Source organism: Monodelphis domestica, chromosome 4 (genome assembly GCF_027887165.1).
Source record: "Monodelphis domestica isolate mMonDom1 chromosome 4, mMonDom1.pri, whole genome shotgun sequence".
Classification (NCBI taxonomy): domain Eukaryota; kingdom Metazoa; phylum Chordata; class Mammalia; order Didelphimorphia; family Didelphidae; genus Monodelphis; species Monodelphis domestica.
In genome coordinates this window covers 388,927,291-388,941,265 of record NC_077230.1, presented here as the reverse complement: position 1 = coordinate 388,941,265, position 13,975 = coordinate 388,927,291, and the positions used below count along the sequence as shown (strand labels likewise).

Genomic DNA, 13,975 nt, shown 5'->3' with positions numbered 1-13,975 from the left:
TGATGCCCTCTGTCCTGGGGAGGAGCAATCTAAGGGACAGGTGGCCTCTGTGGCACCAGTGACTGGAGACTGCTCAGGGCTGGCAGGGCCACAGTGGGGGTGGCCATAGGAAGTATCTGAGCCCCCACCCAAGCAAGTCAACAGGAGATGGAGTGAGGGAATATGGGTGGGTGGTGCTAGTTAGGGAGGGAGCAAAGACTTTAAAAAATATATATACATATAGTGCTCTTGACTTCAAAGCAATTTCACTAAAGGATCTCATTTGATCTATGCTATCGCTTGGTGAGGATGGCAGGGCAGGGAGAATTATATCCATTTTACAGGTGGGAACTGAGAAGTTTAATGATTTATCTGAGGTCACACAGCCTTGGGACTAGATCCCATGACTTATACCACTGTTTGCTACCATGACATACTGCTCTTAGAATCAAAGGGAGAAGGAATTAGAGGTACAAGCAAGCATACATCGATCCCAAGTGTTATGCTCCTTCCTTCTTTTACTCCAGGTCTCTGGGTTCAAAATATGTTGGACTTTACAGACCATGGGATTTAGAGCTGGGAGGATCTTGGAACAATGAATGTTCTCAGAACTAGGAGGACCATCAGATCAGAGAATGTCAGAGCTGGGAGAGACCTTAGAACAGAGAATGTCAGAGCTGGGAGAGACCTTAGAACAGAGAATATGTCAGAGCTGGGAGAGAGCTTAGAACACAGAATGTCAGAGCTGGGAGAGACCTTAGAACAGAGACTGTCAGAGCTGGGAGAGAGCTTAGAACAGAGAATGTCAAAGCTGGGAGAGAGCTTAGAACAGAGAATGTCAGAGCTGGGAGAGACCTTAGAACAGAGAATGTCAGAGCTGGGAGAGACCTTAGAACAGAGAATATGTCAGAGCTGGGAGAGAGCTTAGAACACAGAATGTCAGAGCTGGGAGGGACCTTAGAACAGAGACTGTCAGAGCTGGGAGAGAGCTTAGAACAGAGAATGTCAGAGCTGGGAGAGAGCTTAGAACACAGAATGTCAGAGCTGGGAGAGAGCTTAGAACAGAGACTGTCAGAGCTGGGAGAGAGCTTAGAACAGAGAATGTCAGAGCTGGGAGAGACCTTAGAACAGAGAATATGTCAGAGCTGGGAGAGACCTTAGAACAGAGAATATGTCAGAGCTGGGAGAGACCTTAGAACAGAGACTGTCAGAGCTGGGAGAGACCTTAGAACAGAGAATGCCAGGGCTGGGAGAGAGCTTAGAACAGAGAATGTCAGGGCTGGGAGAGACCTTAGAACAGAGAATGCCAGGGCTGGGAGAGAGCTTAGAACAGAGAATGTCAGAGCTGGGAGAGAGCTTAGAACAGAGAATGTCAGAGCTGGGAGAGACCTTAGAACAGAGACTGTCAGAGCTGGGAGAGAGCTTAGAACAGAGAATGTCAGAGCTGGGAGAGAGCTTAGAACAGAGAATGTCAGAGCTGGGAGAGACCTTAGAACAGAGAATGTCAGAGCTGGGAGAGACCTTAGAACAGAGAATGTCAGAGCTGGGAGGGATCTTAGAACAGAGGATGTCAGAACTGGGGGGTACCTTTAGAACAGAATGTCAGAGCTTAAAAGACCATCTAGTCCAGCCCCAACACTGTATAGTAGAGGAATATAAAATGTGGAGAGGAGCAATGATTGCTTAGTCATCAGTCAGAGGGAGCTAGGATTAAAACCCAGGTCCTGAGACTCCAGGCCGTGTATACTTTATATTAGAGCCATATTTGCACTCCATATTTGCATTGGCCTAATCATATTGTACATAATTATAACTTCAAATCATGTTGGATGTGAACACACAGGCCTCCCTCTGGGGCTCTATTTTTCATATGTACCATTCTGTGTCCCTTGGTCTCTCTTCCAGTGATTCTCCAATGGTGTGCTGAGGTACTCTAGGGTACTTGAGGGTGTTTGGGCTTGCTAGGGAGGCTTTATATCATTATAAATGCACCTTAGAGACCACTTAGTTGACTCTCTTCCTTTCACAGACTGCAAAACTGAGGCCCGAAGAGGGTTAGAATTAACCTGAGATCACAAAGTGAATTAATGGCAGAATAGACTCAAAACTAGTGGGGTGAATTTCCCATACCTAAAATCTGCGTCTTTCCACTTGGTAAGAAGAACTAAAGACTAAAAGTTGGGTCAGGGTAGGGGTGATGGAAGGGCCTAGCTGGGAGGATAAGAACAAGGGAGTCACACAATCAGAAACATTATTCAACTAATTTAAATCTTAAAGTCCAAAATAGGGGGCAGCTGAGTAGCTCAGTGGATTGAGAGCCAGGACCAAAGACCAGAGGTCCTAGGTTCAAATTTGGCCTCAAATACTTCCTGGCTATGTGACTCTGGGCAAGTCATTTTACCCCTATTGCCTAGTCCTTCTGCCTTGGATAACCAATACATAGTATTGATTCTAAGAAGGAAAGTAATGCTAAAAAAAGTCCAAAATGATTGTCTGAATTTTATGAGTGATACTGCATGAGGGCTAGTCTTCTCCTGATCACGTATGAAAAGTACAAGATGCTAATAAGCTGGCAATGGTGTATAACATAGGCTCACAGAAACAAACATGAAATATCCATTTTAAAGAAGCAGCATCCTAGGATTCATATGGCAGTTAAATATACGTGACTCAATGTCGAATGAAGGGAAAGGGAACAAGCATTTATTCAGCATACTATTAATAAGGGGAAGGAATGAACATTTATTAAACACCTGCTATATACCAAGCACTGTCTTAAGTGTTTTTACAATTATTATTTTATTTGATCCTCACAATAACCTGTGAGATAGGTGTTGCTATAATTCCCATTTTATGGGTGAGGAAACTGAGGCAAATGGAGATTGTGACCAATCCATGGTCAGATATCTAGTAGGCAGATTTGAACTCAGGTTATGCTGACTCTAGGCTCAGTGTTCTATGTACTACACTACTGAGCTGCCTAAATGAAGCCTCAGAGACCATTTATCTATTGAGTCTAGTCTCATTTCCTTTCTTTTCCTCCCAACAACTTTACAGATGAAATAACTAAGAGAAGGATGTGACCAGCCCAAGCTCAAATGATAAGTTTGTGGCAGAGATGGAACTCAAACCCAGGTCTTGGGACTGATACTCTAGTACTCTTTCTTCTATATCACCCCTTTCCTCCCTTCTTCTTCCATATGTCTTTATTCCAAAGGCATTAATAATGATGATGATTATCCCAAGTGATTGGAAAGTCCAATGTGTAAGTTGTCCCAGAGCCCTCTAACCCCCAAACTTCAGTGCTGGGGAGCAGAGAAAAAAATAACTGGAAACTCATGCACATACATACAGATAGAATTTATTTATAAATATATATATTTCATATATAAAATTATATACATTACACATAATTTTTAGGAAGGTGAAGCACATTTAAAAAAAGAAAATACCAAATTCTATGCATTCAGAGGAAATTGCTTTGTTCGTTTGTTTCCTGAGTGAGACATGGTTTTTCCCATCAAAGATGGGAAAGCACCCAGAGACTGGAGTGTTTGCCTAGCCCAGTGTTAAGCCGTGTTAAGCCCCCATAGGCCATTAACCAACAAATGTTCACTGATAGTGGAAAGGATGGTGATTATTGAGGCACAGGGAACCCCAGATTCATGGACCTTTTCCAGTTATGATACAATCAACTGTTTGCAGACCCAAGGGCACCATTCTATTTCTCTAAGTCCTGAATTTCTCTAAAAGACACAGTTGTGTTCCAACTAGAAACAGAGCACAGGATATCGGGAGGGCCCTTAGAACATAGAACATCAGAGCTGGAGGGACCTTAGAACACAGAATGTTAGAGCTGGGAGAGAGCTTAGAACCCAAATGTCAGAGCTGGGAGAGACCTTAGAACAGGGAATGTCAGAGCTGGGAGAGACCTCAGAACAGATAATGGCAGAGCTGGGAGAGAGCTTAGAACAGAGAATGTCAGAGCTGGGAGAGACCTTAGAACAGGGAATGTCAGAGCTGGGAGAGACCTTAGAACAGGGAATGTCAGAGCTGGGAGAGACCTTAGAACAGAGAATGTCAGGGCTGGGAGAGACCTTAGAACAGGGAATGTCAGAGCTGGGAGAGACCTTAGAACAGAGAATGTCAGAGCTGGGAGAGAGCTTAGAACCCAAATGTCAGAGCTGGGAGAGACCTTAGAACAGGGAATGTCAGAGCTGGGAGAGACCTTAGAACAGATAATGGCAGAGCTGGGAGAGAGCTTAGAACAGAGAATGTCAGAGCTGGGAGAGACCTTAGAACAGAGAATGTCAGAGCTGGGAGAGACCTTAGAACAGAGAATGTCAGAGCTGGGAGAGACCTTAGAACAGAGAATGTCAGAGCTGGGAGAGACCTTAGAACACAGAATGTCAGAGCTGGGAGAGACCTTAGAACAGAGAATGGCAGAGCTGGGAGAGACCTTAGAACACAGACTGTGAGAGCTGGGAGAGACCTTAGAACACAGACTGTGAGAGCTGGGAGAGACCTTAGAACAGATAATGGCAGAGCTGGGAGAGAGCTTAGAACAGAGAATGTCAGAGCTGGGAGAGACCTTAGAACAGAGAATGTCAGAGCTGGGAGAGACCTTAGAACACAGACTGTGAGAGCTGGGAGAGACCTTAGAACACAGACTGTGAGAGCTGGGAGAGACCTTAGAACACAGAATGTCAGAGCTGGGAGAGACCTTAGAACAGAGGATGTCAGAGTTGGGAGAGAGCTTATAACAGATAATGGCAGAGCTGGGAGAGACCTTAGAACAGAGAATGTCAGAGCTGGGAAGGTCCTTATAATTCATCTGATCCAAGCCTTTCATTTTTATACAGTCATCCTAGGAACAGACAGGAGACTTATCTGGCCCCAGGGGCATTTTTTTCATTTCTTCCCAAGAGGAATTATTGGTTAAATGTCAAAAATCTTATTTTCTCCATTCTCCATCTTCCCTTGGCTAGGCACCCAGGGACCTTGACAATATCAAAATTGTAATAAAAATCTCTTCTTGAATATAGACACATAAGGTAGTTTTGACCATCTACCCACGGAAATCAATATATTTAAAAAAATAAAACCCTTACCCTCTGTCTTAGTATCACTTGTAAGACTGAAGAGTGGTAAGGACTAGGCAAATGGGGTCAAGTGACCTGCCCAGGGTCACACAGCTAGGAACTATCTGAGGCCAGATTTAAAACTCTGGGCCTCAGGACTTCAGACCTGGCTCTCTGTCCATCAAGCTCCCCATCTGCCCCAATCAATACATTTTAAAAAAGGCATTCATTAAAGGGTTTGTAGAACAGAGGGGTCTAAGGCCTAGAAGGACTTTCATCTGACCCTGGTCTTCACCCAAGATGTGACACATTAAATGAAAATTTCAGATAAACAGTCATTGGAAAGGGGTGGAGGTTGGTAGAAAGGACCGTTGTATTTATGGCTCTTCTTATCTTTATGACAAAGCTCAAATGGGGATTCAAATGCCAGGAAGCACATGAATCAATTCTTCCTTGGATAGGAACCACAGATTGAAAGGATGTCAGAACTATTAGGGATCTTTTATCTCTTAGAATATACATTGTAAAGCTAGAGGGAACCTTAGACCAGAGAGCGTCAGAACTGGGAAGAGTCTTAGAACAGGGAGCACTAGAGCTAGGAGGCTTGAAACATAAAATGTTAGAGTTGAAAGAGGCCTTAGAATAAAAAAATATGAGCAAAGACCACCAGAACTGGCAGACTATTTAGTCCAGTCTCTTCATTTTCAAGAGGTAGAAGGTGAGACCCACCTAGTAATCATTGTTCCAGTTCAAAGTAAAAAGTAAATACAGCAATACCCCGAAGGTCCTCTCCTTCTTCATCTATTTGCTTCTATCTCCACTCCAAATAGGTCTTATCTAAAGCCTAGATATTAGACTGGAGGCTACCCTGTAGTGGTAAGCAAAAATAAGGCTTTGCAGGAGCTGTGCCTAATGGGGTCCTTTTAGGATCCTCACCTTCAAAACTCTGTAACCAGCCACCCTTTCAATATTTGACTCCAATGAGGCAGAGAATATTCCATTCAGGAAGAAGACAAACAGCTGGTCCATTGTAGCAGAGAGGGCCCTCATAGCTTCATGTTCCTTGTGAAATCCAGAAGTCTCTGGCTGGAAGGAGCCTTCCCTTCTTGGGAGTCTTAACTGGCCCTTTCTCTAGGTGGCTGAGGATGTCCTAGGAGAGACCTGTCAGGCAATAGAGGCCACGTGACTGTGTTTCTGTTGTCTGGGCAGGGGGCTTTGGGCAGGACTACAGCAGCCTCTGCTGCCTGGTGGGCAACAGAATATGGAAGAGAGCAGCAGAGCCAGGCACACGATGAAGACCAAGACCCACCGGATCACGCCAGGGTAGATGAAGGGGAGGATGAGGAAGATAAGAAGCACCAGCAGCAGCAAGTGGATAGTCAGTCTCCGGGCAGCCACTCGATTGGCATTTGTGGAAGCCTCGCTCTCCTCCTCCACTATGATGGGCATCTCTCCTCCTATGGGCTGAGCCAACTGCTGGGGAGAGAGCTGAACCTCCGGGCCATTTCTCCCCAGCTTCCCCACCACTTCAGCCTGGTCCCGAAGGCTGCAGATTAGGCCCCCGGGCACAGATGTAGCCTTTCGGCACAGGGGGCAAATAATGGTCCATGAGTCCCCCTGGATGGTCAGCAGGAGCTTCAGGCATACAGCACAGAAGGTGTGCTGGCAGGTTAGCATTTTAGGCAGCCGGTTATAGGTGTAGCGGTTGCAGCACACCAGGCACTCCAAGTCTCCCTCAGCAGATTTGGGGGGTCCCAGAAACTCCATTTCAGCAATGGATGCGTCCAGGGATTTAGGCTGGGCCATTTCTGCCTGCTCTGGAGCATGGACACAGACTACTGGGAAAGTTTCCGAGTCTGGTAAATCTGTCCCTGGTCCCTCTGAAAGTCTGCCCTGGGTCCCCTCCATTCGGGACATACTCCTGGCTGCAACTTGGTCTGATGGGGCTTGGATAAAGTTAGGCAAGGCTTTTTATCTGCTGCTTTTCCCTCATCACGTGCCTGAGTCATTAGTGGCAGCTGCCTTTTGGCTCCAACCCCTGGTGTGCTGTCCCTGGTACGTGTGTATGCTTTTTTTTTTCCCCTTTAATTCATCATTAATCAGTAACTCAGAGGCCAGGAGACTTTGTCATGCTCAAAGGGCTGAGGCCCCCAGCTGAAAGAGAATCAGATCTTACATGCAGGGGGGTCAATTCTCTTCTGGGGAGCATCAGGCCCCATTTGAAGAATTTAGGTTCTGGTATTCTGGGTCCTGCGGGCATCAGGCGTGGCATCTGTGAGAGGGGATAGGGTGCTCTTGGAATTCATCTTGCTCTAGTTTTGACCAGCAGGGTTAGTTATTGGTTCTTTTTCTTCTTAAAACAACAACAACAACAACCCTTACCTAGGTAGAAGAACAGAAAGGGCTGGGCAATGGGGGTTAAGTGACTTGCCCAGGGCTACTTAGCTAGGAAGTATCTAAGATCAAATTTGAACCCAGGACTTTCCATAACTGCTCCCTATCCATTGAACCACCTAGCTGCCCCCATTCCTTGTTTTCTTTTCTTTTCTCTTCTTTTGTTTTGTTTTCTTAAAAATCCTTACCTTCCATCTCAGATTCCATACTGAACTGGTTCCAAGGCAGAAGAGAGGTAAGAGCTAGGCAATGGGGGTTAAGTGACTTGCCCAGGGTTACACAACAAGGAAGTGTCTGAGGTCAGATGTGAATCCAGGAGCTCCCGTCTCTGGACTGGCTTCCTACTATCCATTGAGTCATCTACCTACCACTCTTTCTTCTTCTCCTTCTCCTTCCTCCTCCTCCTCTTCCTTCTTCCTCCTCCTCTTCCTCCTCCTCCTTTTCTTTCTTTCTTTCTTTCTTTCTTTCTTTCTTTCTTTCTTTCTTTCTTTCTTTCTTTCTTTCTTTCTTTCTTTCTTTCTTTCTTTCTTTCTTTCTTTCTTTCTTTCTTTCTTTCTTTCTTTCTTTCTTTCTTCCTTCCTTCCTTCCTTCCTTCCTTTCTTTCTTTCTTTCTTTCTTTCTTTCTTTCTTTCTTTCTTTCTTTCTTTCTTTCTTTCTTTCTTTCTTTCTTTCTTTCTTTCTTTCTTTCTTTCTTTCTTTCTTTCTTTCTTTCTTTCTTTCTTTCTTTCTTTCTTTCTTTCTTTCTTTCTTTCTTTCTTTCTTTCTTCTTCTTCTTCTTCTTCTTCTTCTTCTTCTTCTTCTTCTTCTTCTTCTTCTTCTTCTTCTTCTTCTTCTTCTTCTCCTTCTCCTTCTCCTTCTTCTTCTTCTTCTTCTTCTTCTTCTTCTTCTTCTTCTTCTTCTTCTTCTTCTTCTTCTTCTTCTTCTTCTTCTTCTTCTTCTTCTTCTTCTTCTTCTTCTTCTTCTTCTTCTTCTTCTTCTTCTTCTTCTTCTTCTTCTTCTTCTTCTTCTTCTTCTTCTTCTTCTTCTTCTTCTTCCTCCTTTCTTCTTCCCTGGTTCCCTTTCTCAGGTTTAATTTCCTCATGTGTAAAATAAGAGGGTTAGGCTAAAAGACCTCTAAGGTTCCTTTCAAGTCTAAATCTATCATCCCTTTCTCTAATAACATTTTGGAGAGAAGATTCATAATAACTGTTTTCAAATAATATTTAAAAGTTGTTTTTTTATCCAATTACATGTAAAAACAATTTTTAACATTAAACATATTTTTGTTGAGTACCAAATTCTCCTCCTCTCTCCTTCCCTTCCCCCTTGCCCCTTGCTGAGATGGTAAGCAATCTCATACAGATTTTACATGTGCCATCATGTAAACCACTTTTCATTTATATAGAATTTTAATACTTGCAAAATTCTTTACATATATTATTTCATTTGATCTTCACAACAATTCTTTGAGGTAGGTACTACAGATATTATTATGACCATTTTCCAAATGAGGAAACTAAGGATCTTAGAAATGATTTTATCAAAACTTGTGTGTATTGGAAGGAAGGATTTGAACCCAGGGCTTTCCAATAATAATAGTACCTATTTCCCTAGGTTGTTGTAAGGACAAAATGGGATACTATTTATGAAATGTTGTACAATATTTAAAACACTAAATAAGGGGCAGCTAGATAGCACAGTGGATAGAGCGCCAGACCTGGAGTTGGGAGGACCTGGGTTCAAATCTGGTATTAGACACTTTTTAGCTAGTGACCCTGGGCAAGTCACTTAACCCCAATTACCTAGCCTTTACTGCTTTTCTGACTTGGAACTGACACTTGATGTCAATTCTAAGGCAGAAAGTAAGGTTTTGCTTTTTTTTTAAGGGCTTACTAATCATCCAACTACTTGGAGGTCCAGTACCCCACTAGTTATGCCATGCTGTGTCTCTGAGAGGAAACAGCTGTCATCATAAGGAATAGAGAAACAGTGAGAAGATGCTCTTTGATGGACGTTTGTATCCACAGGGCAAAGACATTTGCCAATCAACACTTAAGAGAAGTTAGGTGGCGCCATATTGGATATAGTTTCCACCCTGGAGTGAGGAAGACTTAATTTTTTGAGTTAAAATCTGACCTCAGATACTTACTAGATGGGTAACCCCGGACAAGTCACTTACCCCTATTTGCCTCAGTTTCCCCATCCATAAAATGAACTGTAAAAGGAAATGGCAAACCACTCCAGTATTTTTTTTTTGCCAAGAAAACCCCAAATGGAATCACAAAGAATGGGACACAACTGAATAACAACAATTACCACTCACTTCCCTCAGCACCCACAGGCAGATAGGTATCTTCAGAGCCACTCCAATATAGGAAATGGGTAGGCCTCCCAAAATAAACAAATAAAAAAACTGACCACAATACAATGTATTACTAGGGAGCAACCAGATTTCTTAATAAACCATCAGTCGAGTAATCTCAGAGATAGGAGCCAATAAACAGCAGGGTGTTGGGAAAAGGGAACTTGGCTGTGCAGTCAGAGGGCATGAGTTCCCAGCTCTGCCACTGGCTGTGCGATATGAGGCTAGCTCTCTTTACCTCTCTGAACCTCAGTTTTCCCATCTGCAACATGAGGACAAGTACCTAAATGAAGCCAAATAGCCAAGGCTTGTTTGGACTGTAAGGGCATGATTTGTAGTGAGATGGAAGGGAGAGACCAAAGTAAGATTTATATTCCCTCATTTGTTGTTGTTTAGTCAATTAATCTGACTCTTTGTGACTCCATTTGGGGTTTTCTTGACAAAGACATTGGAGCGGTTTGCTATTTCCTTCCCCAGTTCATTTTACAGATGAGGAAACCACGGCAAACAGGATTAAAAGTGACTTGTCTAGGGTCACACAACTAGTAAGTGTCTGAGGCTAGATTTGAATTCAGATTCTCCTGCCTCCAGGTCCCATCCTGTACCATCATACCTCAATGCTGCTTCAGAGAGGTTCCACAAAGAGAATTCTTTGTGAACCTTAAAGTGCCATAAAATGGGAGTTTCACTCTTGCTGGAACCTTGGTTGAATTCTAATCTCCTTTTCCCATCCTGAAATGAGGGCGGGTGGTGCTCTGCTATGTCCCTACAGTGGTCCTGGGCTTTGGGGCTGACCTGGAAATCGCCTTTGGACAAATAAGCCCTCAATTTCTAAGCAGCACCTTGGAAGCAAATCTTCAGGAGCAAGCTGGCTGGCAGTCACTTGGGAAAAGTTGGTCTCTCTAAGCTGCCTGCTTGGTAAATGGATAACCTCGGCTCCTGAGCCCTGAGTGGAGGTCTCTGGGCTCCTGGCCTGGGACACTTTGCTCAAGGCTAGGCGAAGTCAGAAAGCAGTAAAGTACTTACTGTTTGTTCCCTTTCCCAAAAGCCCAGTTCTGTCTGCACTCTTCTCCTTTCTCTCTGTTACGGAATCAGAGTTTAGGGCTAGAAGAGATCTCAGAGGATGTCCGGTCCAGCCTCTGCATTTTACCCATTAGAAAATGGCAGTCTGGTAAAGATGGAAAGGGATGGTGTGCCTAGGACCACTCGAGTGCTCAAATGACAGAATTAGGACTACAACTCAGATCTTCTGACTCTTACTTAGTCTAATACTCTTCCCAAAACTGTTGATGAGACAGATGGGACAAGAGAGATTCATTCAATAGGCAGCTAGGTGACTCAGTGGGTAGAACCCAGAGTCAGAAAGACCTGAGTTCAAATCTAGCCTTTTTTTTTAAACATTATTTTATTTGGTCATTTCCAAACATTATTCATTGGAGACAAAGATCATCCCCCCCCGCCCATCCCATAGCCGATGCACGATTCCACTGGGTATCACAAGTGTTCTTGATTCGAACCCATTTCCATGTTGTTGGTGTTTGCACCAGAGTGTTCATTTAGAGTCTCTCCTCAGTCGTATCCCCTCAACCCCTGTAGTCTAGCAGTTGCTTTTCCTCGGTGTTTTACATACTCCCACAGTTTGTCCTCTGCTTGTGGATAGTGTTTTTTTAGATCCCTGCAGATTGTTCAGGGACATTGCATTGACCCTAATGGAGAAGTCCATTACATTTGATTGTACCACAGTGTATCAGTCTCTGTGTACAATGTTTTCCTGGTTCTGCTCCTCTTACTCCTCATCACTTCCTGAAGGTTGTTCCAGTCTCCATGCCTTTTTAAAAAACCTTTTTCTTTTTCTAAAAATATTTTTCCATGTTTCCATCATTTATTTTCTTTCCCTTCCCCCTTCTGGAGCCAACAAGCAATTCCCCTGGTAAACCCTTACCTTTTGTCTTAGAATCAATATTATGTATTGCTTCTAAGGGAAGAAAAGCAATAAGGGCTAAGTATTGGGGGTTAAGTGTCTTGCCCAGAGTTACACAGGCAGGAAATATCTGAGAACAAAATTGAACCCAGGACCTTCCATCTTCAGGCCTGTCCACTAAGCCACCTGGGTGCCCCCCCAACATTTCTTATCTGTGTCACCCTGGGGAAGTCACTTCTGTTTGCCTCATTTCCCTCAAATGTTAAATGGGGATGATAAAGAAAACACACTTGTTTCTCAGGGTTGCTGTGAGTCTCAAATGGCATAATCATTGTAGAGCACTTAGCACAGCGCCTGAAACATAGTTGTTGTTGTTTGTTCATCATCCTAGAAGAGGACCGGTGATATCACAGGGCTTGGGAACAAGTTGGATTGAAATGAGGCAGAATTCTGGTCAAGATGGCGGCTTAGAGAAAGCCAAAGTTCAGATCTCCTGAAATCCTTCCTTACCGATCTCAAACCGAATGCTCCTAGGGCACCGAAATTCAAAGCGATCAACAGCATAGACCCCGGGAGTCCTCCTCCTGGACCTGGATCAAAAGGTACGGCCCCCCCCAAAAGCCAGAACCCGAGACCACTTGGACCTAAGGGGTAGGCAGAAGGAAGGTCCTAGGACCCATCCCCCCCAACCTAGAGCGCTGAGTCTGAGTCCGAGGCAGCAGAGGCAACCTCAGAGCCCCACGGCCTGCTATTCTGAATATTCAGGATATTTCACATCCTGAAAACAACCTAACCCAGTCGAGGGGGCACCCAGACAGCAGGGAAACAGAGAGAGAGAAGGGGGAGCTTGTAACCCCCTGGCTGGATCCCTCCATTGGAGTCTCACAAAAAAAGTCCCTGCCTCAAGGCATACTAAATTCAACCCAGGGAAAGCTAATCTCATTAGGAGCCCTCGGAGCTCCAGGAAGCCACAGCCCCTCCCCCCACAGATTGCAAGCGCTGGCCAGCTAAGGCACAGGAACAAGGGCCAAGCTAGGCTTAGAGTGTGGAAGTAAGGCAACGGAGAAGCATGAGGAGGGTGCCGAGGAGAGGAGGGCAGTAACAGGGACACACCAGCAACTTCTGGCTTCCCGGGAACACAGAACAACAACTGCATAGAATGGACAATCTGCCTAGGGCTAAAACCTCTGAACACCAGACAGAGATAAGAAAAGCCAATCCCCCCCCCCACTCAGATAGAGATGGCAAACTCCACAGAAGCACAAAAGTCCCAAAATTAAAAAAAAAACAAGAAGAAGGGGGCGACTTTAGACACATTTTATGGAGCAAAAATACAAGATACAGAGGAGATAGAAGAGGAAACACAAGCAAATGCTCCGAAACCTTCCAAAGGAAATGGAAACTCTCCACAAACCCATGAAGAATTTGAATCTGAAATGATCAAAAAGATGGAAGCCTTCTGGGAGGAAAAGTGGGAAATAATGCAAAAGAAATTTACGCATCTACAAAACCAGTTTGACCAAAGTGAAAAGGAAAACCAGGCTTTAAAGCAAGAACTAATAAAGCAAAGCCAAAAGACCAAGAAATTAGAAGAGAACATAAAATATCTCACTGACAAAATGACAGATTTGGAAAATAGAGGGAGAAGAGATAATTTAAGAATAATTGGACTTCCAGAAAAGCCAGAAATAAACAGCAAACTCGACATCGTAATACAAGAGATAATCAAAGAAAATTGCCCAGAGATTCTAGAACAAGGGGGCAATACAGCCACTGACAGAGCTCACAGAACACCCTCTACATAAACCCCCAAAAGACAACTCCCAGGAATGTAATTGCCAAATTCCAAAACTCTCAAACAAAAGAAATGAGGCAGAATTGCACAAAACAATAAATTGGCTTCACTCTTCTTGGGTCATCAGAGTCTGGAGGCAGAAAGTCAGGATGATTGATGAGGGCTGAGGATGAAGCTCTACATGCTTCATGGCTCCTGCTTCTGTCCCTTTCATGGCCATTGGAACGAATTATTCTCGCCTCCCCATTCCACTAGGGGAGGTCCCACCTGCTTCGGGCAGACATTCCCCTGACTCCCTGATGGGTTCCAGGATCATTTGCCAACATGGTTTACTGCGGTGTGGCCGTTGGGCATGCTCTAGCCTCCGGGAACCACAGGTGAGAACTGAGTGCCAGAAAGACCCCAAAGGAAGCACAGCATCCCTGAAAAGGATTCAGCACACCCACACACCAGAGATGCCAGTC

At 44.3% G+C, this 13,975-nt stretch overlaps 1 protein-coding gene across 1 annotated transcript; it reads right to left on the bottom strand.

The window, feature by feature from the left end:
• Window positions 1-6,224: 6,224 nt before the first annotated feature.
• RNF186 (ring finger protein 186) lies at window positions 6,225-6,977 on the bottom strand. The gene has a single exon (XM_007491273.2). It carries the CDS (start codon window positions 6,975-6,977, stop codon window positions 6,225-6,227), a length of 753 nt encoding a protein of 250 aa, XP_007491335.2.
• Between the last annotated feature and the right edge of the window lie 6,998 nt (window positions 6,978-13,975).

Excerpts from the sequence above, each read along its gene's own strand:
- RNF186 (XM_007491273.2), bottom strand. The coding sequence starts at position 6,977 with ATGTCCCGAATGGAGGGGACCCAGGGCAGACTTTCAGAGGGACCAGGG.